Source organism: Salmo salar, chromosome ssa24, assembly GCF_905237065.1.
Source record: "Salmo salar chromosome ssa24, Ssal_v3.1, whole genome shotgun sequence".
NCBI classification, from domain to species: Eukaryota; Metazoa; Chordata; class Actinopteri; order Salmoniformes; family Salmonidae; genus Salmo; species Salmo salar.
Genome location: NC_059465.1, coordinates 39520088 through 39534097, shown reverse-complemented (window position 1 = coordinate 39534097; position 14010 = coordinate 39520088). Strand labels below are relative to the sequence as shown.

Here is a 14010-nt window from a genome sequence, read left to right as displayed (position 1 = left end):
TGTCCCCCCAGCATTGACCAGCTGGCTGAGGTGGTGCGTCACCACATCGAGTCGGCCGCCAAGCTCCAGAGTGAGCTGATGCTAGTATGCACCGACTTCTTCCTGAACGGGGACATGCGGGTTGTTGTCAGCCCCCCTCCCCCTCCCCGCCCCGCCCCTTTGGAGCTCCCCACAGACAGCACTCTCACCATCCTGCAGTTGGAGGCCTTCTACCGCCAGCTATGCAAGGTGGCGCCCACAGGTCTGTAACAATAATATATGTACACAGTATTACCCAAGTATATGTACTAATCTATGTAATTATCAGTGGTGGAACAAGTACTCAATTGTCATACTTGAGTAAAAGTAAAGATACCTTAATAGAAAATGACTCAAGTAAAAGTAAAAGTCACCAAGTAAAATACGACTTGAGTAAAAGTCTAAAAGTCTTTGGTTTTAAAAATACTTAAGTATTAAAAGTAAATGGAATTGCTAAAATGTACTTAAGAATCAAAAGTAAAAGTATAAATCATAAATTCCTTATATTAAGCAAACCATTAGGGATGACCAGGGATGTTTTCTTGATAAGTGTGTGAATTGGACAATTTTCCTGTCAAAATATAACGAGTACTTTTGGGTGTCAGGGAAAATGTATGGAGCAAAAAGTACATTTATTTCATTTTGGCATGTAGTGAAATAAAAGTAAAAGTTGCCAAAAATATAAATAGTAAAGTACAGATACCAACAAAAAATTCTTAAGTAGTACTGTAAAGTATTTTTACTTAAGTACTTTACACCACTGGTAATTATATATTTATAGTATCATTAAATAGTACCCTCAAAACACTAGTCTCAACGTCAACAGTGAAGAGGCGAATCCGGGATGCTGGCCTTCTAGGCAGAGTTCCTCTGTCCAGTGTCTGTGTTCTTTTGCCCATCTTAATATTTTATTTTTATTGGCCAGTCTGAGATATGGCTTTTTCTTTGCAACTCTGCCTAGAAGGCCAGCTTCAGAGTCGCCTCTTCACTGTTGACGTTGAGACTGGTGTTTTGCGGGTACTATTTAATGAAGCTGCCAGTTGAGGACTTGTGAGGCGCCTGTTTCTCAAACTAGATTCTAATGTACTTGTCCTCTTGCTCAGTTGTGCACCGGGGCCTCCCACTCCTCTTTCTATTCTGGTTAGAGACAGTTTGCGCTGTTCTGGGAAGGGAGTAGTACACAGCGTTGTATGAGATCTTCAGTTTCTTGGCAATTTCTCACATGGAATAGCCTTCATTTCTCAGAACAAGAATAGACTGAGTCTCAGAAGAAAGGTCTTTGTTTCTGGCCATTTTGAGCCTGTAACCGAACCCACAAAGGCTGATGCTTCAGATACTCAACTAGTCTAAAGAAGGCCAGTTTTGTTGCTTCTTTAATCAAGACAACAGTTTTCAGCTGTGCTAACATAATTGCAAAAGGGTTTTCTAATGCTCAATTAGTCTTTTAAAATGATAAACTTGGATTAGCTAACACAATGTGCCATTGGAACACAGGAGCGCTGATAATGGGCCTCTGTACACCTATGTTGATATTCCATTAATCTGCCGTTTCCAGCAACAAAAGTCATTTACAACATTAACAATGTCTACACTGTATTTCTGATACATTTTATGTTATTTTAAAATTAGCTTTTCTTTCAAAAACAAGGACATTTCTCAGTGACCCCAAACTTTTGAATGGTAATGTACGTGGGTCATTGGATTCCCCTGATTGGGTGAATCTCAATTGTATTTCTTTGATTCCTCATGTCCTTTTTTCTCGCTTCCTTCTCAAAACGCATTGGAGGAGAAGATCCGAGGTTCCTCCCCTCTGACCACCTCCAATGCATTTTGATAAGGAAGTGAGGAGAAAGGATGCGAGGAATCAAGGATTTATCAATTGATATGCTTGAGATTCACCCTGCGTGTCCCGTCAGGTGTGCAGTGCAGTACTGACTTCTGGGAGATCCTGCAGGAGCTCACCTCTCTGAACATGGGGACCAACGCTCTGCCAGACCCCTGGATGCACATCTCAGAGTCTCAGGTACACTCACTGACTGACTGGCTGGCCGACTCACTGACTGACTGACTGGCCGACTCACTGACTGACTGACTGGCCGACTCACTGGCTGACTGACTCACTTACTCACTGGCTGACTGACTGACCCACTGGCTGTCTGGTTGGCTGACTCACTGGCTGACTGACTGGCCGACTCACTGGCTGACTGACTCACTTACTCACTGGCTGACTGACTGACCCACTGGCTGTCTGGTTGGCTGACTGACTGACTCACTGACTGACTGACTCACTGACTGACTGGCCCACTGACTGACTGGCCGACTCACTGACTGGCCGACTCACTGACTGGCCGACTCACTGACTGGCCGACTCACTGACTGGCCGACTCACTGACTGGCCGACTCACTGACTGGCCGACTCACTGGCCGACTCACTGGCTGACTCGCTAACTGACTGACTGACTGACTGACTGACTGACTGACTGACTGACTGACTGACTGACTGACTGACTGACTGACTGACTGACTGACTGACCGACCCACCCGCTGGCTGGCTGACTGACTGACTGACTGACTGACTGGCTGACTGACCCACTGACTGGCTGGCTGGCTGACTGACTGACTGGCTGACTCACTCAATGGCTGACTCACTCACTGACCCGCTGACTGACTCACTGGCTGGCTGACTGACCCAGTGGCTGGCTAGCTGACTGGCTGACTCACTCACTGACTGGCTGACTCACTCACTGACTGGCTGACTCACTCACTGACTGGCTGACTCACTCACTGACTGGCTGACTCACTCACTGACTGGCTGACTGACTCACTGACTGGCTGACTGACTGACTAACTGACTGACTGACCAACTCACTGACTGACCCGTTGGCTGACTGACCCGTTGGCTGACTGACCCACTGGCTGACTGACTGACTGACCCACTGACTGACCCGCTGGCTGACTGTCCCGCTGGCTGACTGTCCCGCTGGCTGACTGTCCCGCTGGCTGACTGTCCCGCTGGCTGACTGTCCCGCTGGCTGACTGTCCCGCTGGCTGACTGTCCCACTGGCTGACTGACCCACTGACTGACTGACTGACTGACCCGCTGACTGACTGACCCATTGGCTGACTGGCTGACACACTGACTGACTGACTGACCCATTGGCTGACTGACCCGCTGGCTGACTGACTGACTGACTGGCTGACTGTCCCGCTGGCTGACTGTCCCACTGGCTGACTGTCCCACTGGCTGACTGACCCACTGGCTGACACACTCACTGGCTGACTGGCTGACTCACTCACTCACTGACCCGCTGACTGACTGGCTGACTGACTGGCTGACTGACTGGCTCACTGGCTGGCTGGCTGACTGACCCAGTGGCTGACTGGCTGACTCACTCACTGACTGGCTGACTCACTCAGACTGGCTGACTGGCTGACTCACTGATTGGCTGACTCACCCACCCACTGGCTGGCTGACTGACTGACCCGCTGGCTGGCTGACTGACTGACCCACTGACTGACTGGCTGACTGACCCGCTGGCTGACTGTCTGACCCACTGACTCACTGACTGACTCACTGGCTGACTGACTGACTGACCCGCTGGCTGACTGACCCACTGACTGACTGACTGGCTGACTCACTGACTGACTGGCTGACTCACTAACTGACTGACTGACTCACTGGCTGGCTCACTCACTGACCCACTGACTGACTGGCTGACTGACTCACTGACTGGCTGACTGACTCACTGACTGGCTGACTGACTGACCAACTGACTGACTGACCAACTCACTGACTGACCCGCTGGCTGACTGACCCACTGGTTGGCTGACTGACCCACTGACTGACTGACCCACTGACTGACTGACCCACTGACTGACTGACCCACTGACTGACTGACTGACCCGCTGGCTGACTGTCCCACTGGCTGACTGTCCCACTGGCTGACTGTCCCACTGGCTGACTGACCCACTGGCTGACTGACCCGCTGGCTGGCTGACTGACTGACCCGCTGGCTGGCTGACTGACTGACCCGCTGGCTGACTGACCCACTGGCTGACTGACCCACCCACTGGCTGACTGACTGACTGACTGACCCACTGGCTGACTGACCCGCTGGCTGGCTGACTGACTGACCCGCTGGCTGGCTGACTGACTGACCCGCTGGCTGACTGACCCGCTGGCTGACTGACCCACCCACTGGCTGACTGACTGACTGACTGACCGGCTGACTGACTGACCCATTGGCTGACTGGCTGACACACTGACTGACTGGCTGACTCACTGTCCCGCTGGCTGACTGTCCCGCTGGCTGACTGTCCCGCTGGCTGACTGTCCCACTGGCTGACTGTCCCACTGGCTGGCTGACCGACTGACTGACCTGCTGGCTGACCGACTGACCCACTGGCTGGTTGACTGACCCGCTGGCTGACTGACCCGCTGGCTGACCCGCTGACTGACCGACCCGCTGACTGACCCATTGGCTGACTAACTCACTGACTGACTTACTGACTGACTCACAACATGGCTACTAGGGTGTCATCACGGCCACAAACAGTCATGTTTTCATGAACAGACATCACTGACCCACTGACTGACTGGCTGGCTGACTGACTGACCCACTGGCTGGCTGGCTGGCTGACTGACTGACTGACTGGCTGGCTGACTCACTGACCCACTGGCTGGCTGACTGACTGACCCACTGACCCACTGGCTGGCTGACTGGCTGACTGGCTGACTGGCTGACCGACCCATTGGCTGGCTGACTGACCCACTGGCTGACTGACTCACTTACTCACTGGCTGACTGACTGACCCGCTGGCTGGCTGACTGACTGACCCGCTGACTGACTGACCCGCTGGCTGACTGACCCGCTGGCTGACTGACCCGCTGGCTGACTGACCCACTGGCTGGCTGACTGACTGACTCGCTGACTGACTGACCCATTGGCTGACTGGCTGACACACTGACTGACTGACCCATTGGCTGACTGGCTGACACACTGACTGACTAGCTGACTCACTGACTGACTGGCTGACTGTCCCACTGGCTGACTATCCCACTGGCTGACTATCCCACTGGCTGACTATCCCACTGGCTGACTGTCCCACTGGCTGACTGACCCACTGGCTGGCTGACCGACTGACTGACCCGCTGGCTGACCGACTGACTGACCCACTGGCTGGCTGACCCGCTGGCTGACTGACCCGCTGGCTGACTGACCCGCTGGCTGACTGACTGACCCGCTGACTGACTGACTGACCCGCTGACTGACTGACTGACCCGCTGACTGACTGACCCGCTGACTGACCCATTGGCTGACTAACTAACTGACTGACTGACTGACTTACTGACTGACTCACAACATGGCTACTAGGGTGTCATCACGGCCACAAACAGTCATGTTTTCATGAACAGACATCACTGACCCACTGACTGGCTGGCTGGCTGACTGACCCACTGGCTGGCTGGCTGACTGACTGACTGGCTGGCTGACTCACTGACCCACTGGCTGGCTGACTGACTGACCCACTGACTCACTGACCCACTGGCTGGCTGGCTGGCTGACTGACTGACTAACTGACTGGCTGACTCACTAACTGACTGGCTGACTCACTGACTGACTGGCTGACTGGCTGACAGACCCATTGGCTGACTGGCTGACTGACTGGCTGACTAACTCACTGGCTGACTGACCCACTGGCAGACTGACTCACTGACTCACTGGCTGACTGACCCACTGGCTGACTGACCCATTGGCTGACTTACTGACTGACCCATGGGCTGGCTGGCTGACTGACTGACCCATTGGCTGACTTACTTACTGACTGACTGAATGGCTGACTGACCCATTGGCTGGCTGACTGACTGACTGACTGGCTGACTGACTCACTGACTGGCTGACTGACTGACCAACTGACTGACTGACCAACTCACTGACTGACCCGCTGGCTGACTGACCCACTGGTTGGCTGACTGACCCACTGGTTGGCTGACTGACCCACTGACTGACTGACCCACTGACTGACTGACCCACTGACTGACTGACTGACCCGCTGGCTGACTGTCCCACTGGCTGACTGTCCCACTGGCTGACTGTCCCACTGGCTGACTGTCCCACTGGCTGACTGACCCACTGGCTGACTGACCCGCTGGCTGGCTGACTGACTGACCCGCTGGCTGGCTGACTGACTGACCCGCTGGCTGACTGACCCACCCACTGGCTGACTGACTGACTGACTGACTGACCCGCTGACTGACTGACCCATTGGCTGACTGGCTGACACACTGACTGACTGGCTGACTCACTGTCCCGCTGGCTGACTGTCCCGCTGGCTGACTGTCCCACTGGCTGGCTGACCGACTGACTGACCTGCTGGCTGACCGACTGACCCACTGGCTGGTTGACTGACCCGCTGGCTGACTGACCCGCTGGCTGACCCGCTGACTGACCGACCCGCTGACTGACCCATTGGCTGACTAACTCACTGACTGACTGACTGACTTACTGACTGACTCACAACATGGCTACTAGGGTGTCATCACGGCCACAAACAGTCATGTTTTCATGAACAGACATCACTGACCCACTGACTGACTGGCTGGCTGACTGACTGACCCACTGGCTGGCTGGCTGGCTGACTGACTGACAGACTGGCTGGCTGACTCACTGACCCACTGGCTGGCTGACTGACTGACCCACTGACTCACTGACCCACTGGCTGGCTGGCTGGCTGACTGACTGGCTGACTGGCAGCCCGACCCATTGGCTGACTGGCTGACTCACTGACTGACCCACTGACTCACTGACCCACTGGCTGGCTGGCTGGCTGACTGACTGGCTGACTGGCTGACCGACCCATTGGCTGGCTGACTGACCCACTGGCTGACTGACTCACTTACTCACTGGCTGACTGACTGACCCGCTGGCTGGCTGACTGACTGACCCGCTGGCTGACTGACCCGCTGGCTGACTGACTCGCTGACTGACTGACCCATTGGCTGACTGGCTGACACACTGACTGACTGACTGACCCATTGGCTGACTGGCTGACACACTGACTGACTAGCTGACTCACTGACTGACTGGCTGACTGTCCCACTGGCTGACTGTCCCACTGGCTGACTGTCCCACTGGCTGACTGTCCCACTGGCTGACTGACCCACTGGCTGGCTGACCGACTGACTGACCCGCTGGCTGACCGACTGACTGACCCACTGGCTGGCTGACTGACCCACTGGCTGGCTGACTGACCCACTGGCTGGCTGACTGACCCACTGGCTGGCTGACTGACCCGCTGGCTGACTGACCCGCTGGCTGACTGACCCGCTGGCTGACTGACTGACCCGCTGACTGACTGACTGACCCGCTGACTGACTGACCCGCTGACTGACTGACCCGCTGACTGACTGACCCGCTGACTGACCCATTGGCTGACTAACTGACTGACTAACTGACTGACTGACTGACTGACTTACTGACTGACTCACAACATGGCTACTAGGGTGTCATCACGGCCACAAACAGTCATGTTTTCATGAACAGACATCACTGACCCACTGACTGACTGGCTGGCTGACTGACTGACCGGCTGGCTGGCTGGCTGACTGACTGACTGACTGGCTGGCTGACTCACTGACCCACTGGCTGGCTGACTGACTGACCCACTGACTCACTGACCCACTGGCTGGCTGGCTGGCTGACTGACTGGCTGACTGGCTGACCGACCCATTGGCTGACTGGCTGACTCACTGACTGACTGACTGACCCACTGACTCACTGACCCACTGGCTGGCTGGCTGGCTGACTGACTGGCTGACTGGCTGACCGACCCATTGGCTGGCTGACTGACCCACTGGCTGACTGACTCACTGGCTGACTGACTGACCCGCTGGCTGGCTGACTGACTGACCCGCTGACTGACTGACCCGCTGGCTGACTGACCCGCTGGCTGACTGACCCACTGGCTGACTGACCCACTGGCTGGCTGACTGACTGACTCGCTGACTGACTGACCCATTGGCTGACTGGCTGACACACTGACTGACTGACTGACCCATTGGCTGACTGGCTGACTCACTGACTGACTAGCTGACTCACTGACTGACTGGCTGACTGTCCCACTGGCTGACTGTCCCACTGGCTGACTGTCCCACTGGCTGACTGTCCCACTGGCTGACTGACCCACTGGCTGGCTGACCGACTGACTGACCCACTGGCTGGCTGACCGACTGACTGACCCGCTGGCTGACCGACTGACTGACCCGCTGGCTGACTGACCCGCTGGCTGACTGACCCGCTGGCTGACTGACCCGCTGGCTGACTGACCCGCTGGCTGACTGACTGACCCGCTGACTGACTGACTGACCCGCTGACTGACTGACTGACCCGCTGACTGACTGACTGACCCGCTGACTGACTGACTGACCCGCTGACTGACTGACCCGCTGACTGACCCATTGGCTGACTAACTAACTGACTGACTGACTGACTTACTGACTGACTCACAACATGGCTACTAGGGTGTCATCACGGCCACAAACAGTCATGTTTTCATGAACAGACATCACTGACCCACTGACTGACTGACTGACTGGCTGGCTGGCTGACTGACCCACTGGCTGGCTGGCTGACTGACTGACTGGCTGGCTGACTCACTGACCCACTGGCTGGCTGACTGACTGACCCACTGACTCACTGACCCACTGGCTGGCTGGCTGACTGACTGACTGACTAACTGACTGGCTGACTCACTAACTGACTGGCTGACTCACTAACTGACTGGCTGACTCACTAACTGACTGGCTGACTCACTGACTGACTGGCTGACTGGCTGACCGACCCATTGGCTGACTGGCTGACTGACTGGCTGACTAACTCACTGGCTGACTGACCCATTGGCAGACTGACTCACTGACTCACTGGCTGACTGACCCACTGGCTGACTGACCCATTGGCTGACTTACTGACTGACCCATGGGCTGGCTGGCTGACTGACTGACCCATTGGCTGACTTACTTACTGACTGACTGAATGGCTGACTGACCCATTGGCTGGCTGACTGACTGACTCACAACATGGCTACTAGGGTGTCATCACGGCCACAAACAGTCATGTTCTCATGAACAGACATGGAGTTTGTGTGAAATGTGTGTGTGTGCAGCTGGTGGAGCTGGTGTCGATGCTAACCCAGAACACAGAGATGCTGGACTGGCGTCAGTTCCTTCTGAGTGCCGCCCTCCCCTGGCCCACCCCCACTCTGCCTCAGCTGCTGCAAGTGTTGGCCCGTTTCAAGATGGCGGACGCTGGGGCCACAGGGTCTTTGACTGAGGAGCAGTACTTAAAGGTACCTTCCTACGCTATGGGGTGAAGTTTCCCCTAGGTACAGATCTAGGTTTAGCTTCCCCTCCCCCAATCCTAACCTTAATCATCAGTGGGGGAAATTATAAACTGACCCATGATCAGCATCAAGGGGAAACTTCACCATATACTACCTACAGTACACTGCCAGCTCTTCAACAAACTCTACTATCACCATCACGTTTTCCATTACACACAATGATATTAGCACTTTTGAAACATATGGTGCTCAAATCTTTGTCTTGGTTAGCATCAAATGATGGCTGCCAAAATCCATGAATTACATCATTACAGGTGGTAGGCGAAGACTTGACATTGTCGCTCATACTGTGATACCTGGTCGATATGTATGAATGAATCATATTTTCTTGCTTCATTATTAGGTTGAGTTGTGGTTCCCCAGTGAGCGGACACTGTCCATTCCCGAAGACCTGTCTGAGCCACTTCCTTACGATCGCTTGGCTAATCTACGGAAGGTACACATAGCAACAACATCCAGACCTGGGTTCAAATGCTATTAGAAATCTTTTAAATACTTTTAGTGCTTAGTTAAGCCGCCTGCCTGGAGTGTCAGATGGGCAGGGTTTGCAGTTTTGTGACTACTCTATTATTTCCATTGTGCCAGGCAAGCTCAATCAAGCCCAAATAAGGTATTTGAAATGATTTTAAATAGTATTTGAACCCAGGTCTCACAACAACCAACTGCTTGAATTTATAAATGGAATAATACAAATCATCACACAATGTTGCATTGATAACTCATCTGCAAATATTTCTTGCAGTTTTTCTTTCTGCTTTTCTCCGACCCCAATTGCTCGCCAGCTCGTGTCGACTACGTGACCATGCTGCTGTACTTCGCCGCCCACCCTGACCCTATGCAGGGCTTTGTCCGAGCTCTCAGTGTCGTCATGGGACAGCCACTTCGACACCACTCTAGCAGTAGACTTCTCAAGGTTGGCTACGTCACTCTGCATCCAAGGCTGCATGTGAAGCGGCATCCTATTCCCCTATATAGTGTCTCGGCTCTAGTCAAAAGGAGTGTACTATATAGTGTCCCAGCTCTAGTCAAAAGGAGTGTACTATATAGTGTCCCAGCTCTAGTCAAAAGGAGTGTACTATATAGTGTCCCAGCTCTAGTCAAAAGGAGTGTACTATATAGTGTCCCAGCTCTAGTCAAAAGGAGTGTACTATATAGTGTCCCAGCTCTAGTCAAAAGGAGTGTACTATATAGGGGAATATGGTACCGTTTTGTCTAAACTACACCTCATAGTCCCTATTAGATGAATCATGTGCATATGTTTCAAGTCCAGTGTCATCAACATACTGTATGGTATGTTGATAACTAAGTAGCAGTAGTAGTGGTGGTAGTAGTAGTAATAGTAATAGCAGTAGTAATAGCAGTAGTAGTAGTAGTATCAGTAGTAGCAGTATCAGTAGTAGCAGTATCAGTAGTAGCAGCAGCAATAGCAGTAGTAGTAGCAGCAGTAGTAGTTGTAGTATCAGTAGTTGCAGTAGTAGTAGTAGTTGTAGCAGTAGTACCATTAGTAGTAGTAGCTTGGCCTTGGTGGGATAGCTCAGAGCATATACTCATTTCTATCCATTGTTTGATGACTAACTGTGAATTTGTAGTCGGTGCCTTACATGGAGGAGGGGCTGAGTGAGTCGACCGAGCTAGAGGAGGAGGTGGAGACTCAGGGGGGGCCAAGAGGGGAGGAGGGGGTGTCCATCCCTGCCCTCCTCAGAGCTATCTGTCACGGGGGAGCCTGGGGGGCATGCCACAACCGCTTCCATCCCAACTGGAAGAGTCCTGATGAATATAAAGAGGTACAGGACAGGAGTTTCACTCTCTTCTGTAAGAGATATATATATATAAAAACCTGGTCCCAGATCTGTTTGTGCTGTCATGACAACTCCCTGTCATGACAGTGAGTGACAAGGAGTTAGCAGAAACAGATCTGGGACCAGGCTAAGAGACATATGAAACACTACTTCCCACTTAATCATATTGCTTATGTTGCTGTTTTTTGCCATATGATGATGCCACTCTTATCCACTCCTACCTAACACTTTACAGTGATCGGTAGCATTTTGGAAATGCATTTGTAAAAATAAAAAATAACCTAATTTTCATTTACTGGGATGAACTGAACTATCTGGTTAATTGATGAACGATTTCAACAATCAATCAATCAAATGTATTTATAAAGACCTTTTTTACATCAGCCGATGTCACCAAGTGCTGTACAGAAACCCAGCCTAAAACCCCAAACAGCAAGCAATGCAGATGTAGATGTAGAAGCACGGTGGCTAGGAAAAACTCCCTAGAAAGGCCGGAACCTAGGAAGAAACCTAGAGAGGAACCAGGCTCTGAGGGGTGGCCAGTCCTCTTCTGGCTGTGTCGGGACATCAATCTGTCTTTTGAACGAAAATGTGTACATGTTGTTTTGGAGCTGCTTGTTAAGTCTAGGATTGTTCTTTACCCACAGGACTTTGTGAAGGTCTACAGAGAACTGGGGTACAAGGTTGAGGACAAGATTCCATTCTCCATCCTATCCCAGCATCCGGTCATACAAGATCTGATCGAGGGCTCCTCTCAATACCAACTCATTGTTAGTATGGACCAATAGAAAACTTCACTCAAAATATAAACACACTGTATAGTATTCACAATACGATACCTAGGTTCAAATAGTATTGGCTTTCTTTCACATACTTTGAATGTTTGTTTGAGTCTGCCGAATGGGTGGGATCTGTGTGCTTTTGGGACTGTTTCATTGGTCCCCAAGATTGATCAAGCACTGCTCAAATATTTGAAAGAAAACTATACTATTTGAATCCAGGTCCAAGCCCATAAAGAAAGACAATCCCTCTTCACGTTCTTATTAAACAGTGATCAAGCTAACCTCTCCATGCTCTCCCTCTCATTCCCAGGATATTCACCGAGCTCTGCAGGTCCAACAGAGCGAAGGGGAGCCTCTGTCTTTGATGGTGTCTTAAGATAAATATACCTCATTTATCACGCAGTTAACTCTCACAAGCTAACCTGAGATTCCCATCCACTTAGAAATGCAGTTGACTTAAAATAATTCAGCAAATTATACAGTGCATTATAAAGTAAAATAATTTGAATTAATTATTTCAAAATGTTAACCTTCAGTTTATGAATTACATGCCTCTTTCATTGTCAACAAACTATTCAGCTGTCAACTATTAGATTTAAATATGTGGCTAAACCTAACCCTAGCAGCCTAAGTTAACCCTAAACCTAACCCTAGCAGTCTAAGTTAACCCTAACCCTAGCAGTCTAAGTTAACCCTAAACCTAACCCTAGCAGTCTAAGTTAACCCTAAACCTAACCTTAGCAGTCTAAGTTAACCCTAACCCTAGCAGTCTAAGTTAACCCTAACCCTAGCAGTCTAAGTTAACCCTAACCCTAACCCTAGCAGTCTAAGTTAACCCTAACCCTAGCAGCCTAAGTTAACCCTAACCCTAACCCTAGCAGTCTAAGTTAACCCTAACCCTAACCCTAGCAGTCTAAGTTAACCCTAACCCTAGCAGCCTAAGTTAACCCTAACCCTAGCAGTCTAAGTTAACCCTAACCCTAGCAGCCTAAGTTAACCCTAAACCTAACCGTAACTTTAGCAAGCTATTGCTTATCAACAGTGTTGCAACAGTTTAAGCATCTACAGATCATCTATTGGGGACTGTCCAAATCAAGTGTGGCCCAATTGGCTAACCATGGAACTGATTTGAACCTGGATGTGGGATGGAGTGATAGAGGGAGGGGAGGAGGGAGGGAAGGACGCAGTAGGGGAGGAAAAGGTGGTGAGGACCGTTAGTCATGTTTCCTGCCTGCCCGACATAACTTTCCCAAATGGCACCCTATTCCCTATATAGTGCACTACTTTAGACCCCAATTTCTCCTCATCCCTCCAACCCCCAAGAGACAAAAGCAACACTCCCCATCCTTTAGATCAGTGTGGTCACTGCCCCTCCCCATCCTCTAGCCCCTCCCCATCCTTTAGATCAGCATGGTCAATGCCCCTCCCCATCCTCTAGCCCCTCCCCATTTTTTAGATCAGTGTGGTCACTGCCCCTCCCCATCCTCTAGCCCCTCCCCATCCTTTAGATCAGCATGGTCAATGCCCCTCCCCATCCTCTAGCCCCTCCCCATTTTTTAGATCAGTGTGGTCACTGCCCCTCCCCATTCTCTAGCCCCTCCCCATCCTTTAGATCAGCATGGTCAATGCCCCTCCTCATCCTCTAGCCCCTCCCCATTTTTTAGATCAGCATGGTCACTGCCCCTCCCCATCCTCTAGCACCTCCCCATCCTTTAGATCAGCATGGTCACTGCCCCTCCCCATCCTCTAGCACCTCCCCATCCTTTAGTGCAGCGTAGTCACTGCCCCTCCCCATCCTCTAGCACCTCCCCATCCTTAAGATCAGTGTGGTCACTGCCCCTCCCCATTCTGTAGCCCCTCCCCATCCTTGAGATCAGTGTGGTCACTGCCCCTCCCCATTTTCTAGCCCCTCCCCATCCTTGAGATCAGTGTGGTCACTGCCCCTCCCCATTCTCTAGCCCCTCCCCATCTTTTAGATCAGTGTAGTCACTGCCCGGCCTCAGTCCCCTTAA

At 51.8% G+C, this 14010-nt stretch overlaps 1 protein-coding gene across 3 annotated transcripts in view; it reads left to right on the top strand.

Moving 5' to 3' along the window:
• spef2 (sperm flagellar 2) overlaps positions 1-12730 on the top strand; it is a 63659-nt gene extending 50929 nt beyond the window's left edge. For all 3 annotated transcript variants that reach the window (XM_045706893.1, XM_045706892.1, XM_014172649.2), the window contains exons 31-38: positions 12-241; positions 1935-2041; positions 9181-9363; positions 9761-9853; positions 10160-10330; positions 11007-11201; positions 11864-11986; positions 12309-12730. In XM_045706893.1, the coding sequence (XP_045562849.1) occupies positions 12-241; positions 1935-2041; positions 9181-9363; positions 9761-9853; positions 10160-10330; positions 11007-11201; positions 11864-11986; positions 12309-12374 (1168 nt within the window). In that variant the 3' untranslated portion in view covers positions 12375-12730. The remainder of the gene's footprint in view (positions 1-11; positions 242-1934; positions 2042-9180; positions 9364-9760; positions 9854-10159; positions 10331-11006; positions 11202-11863; positions 11987-12308) is intronic.
• The last annotated feature ends 1280 nt before the right edge of the window (positions 12731-14010 follow it).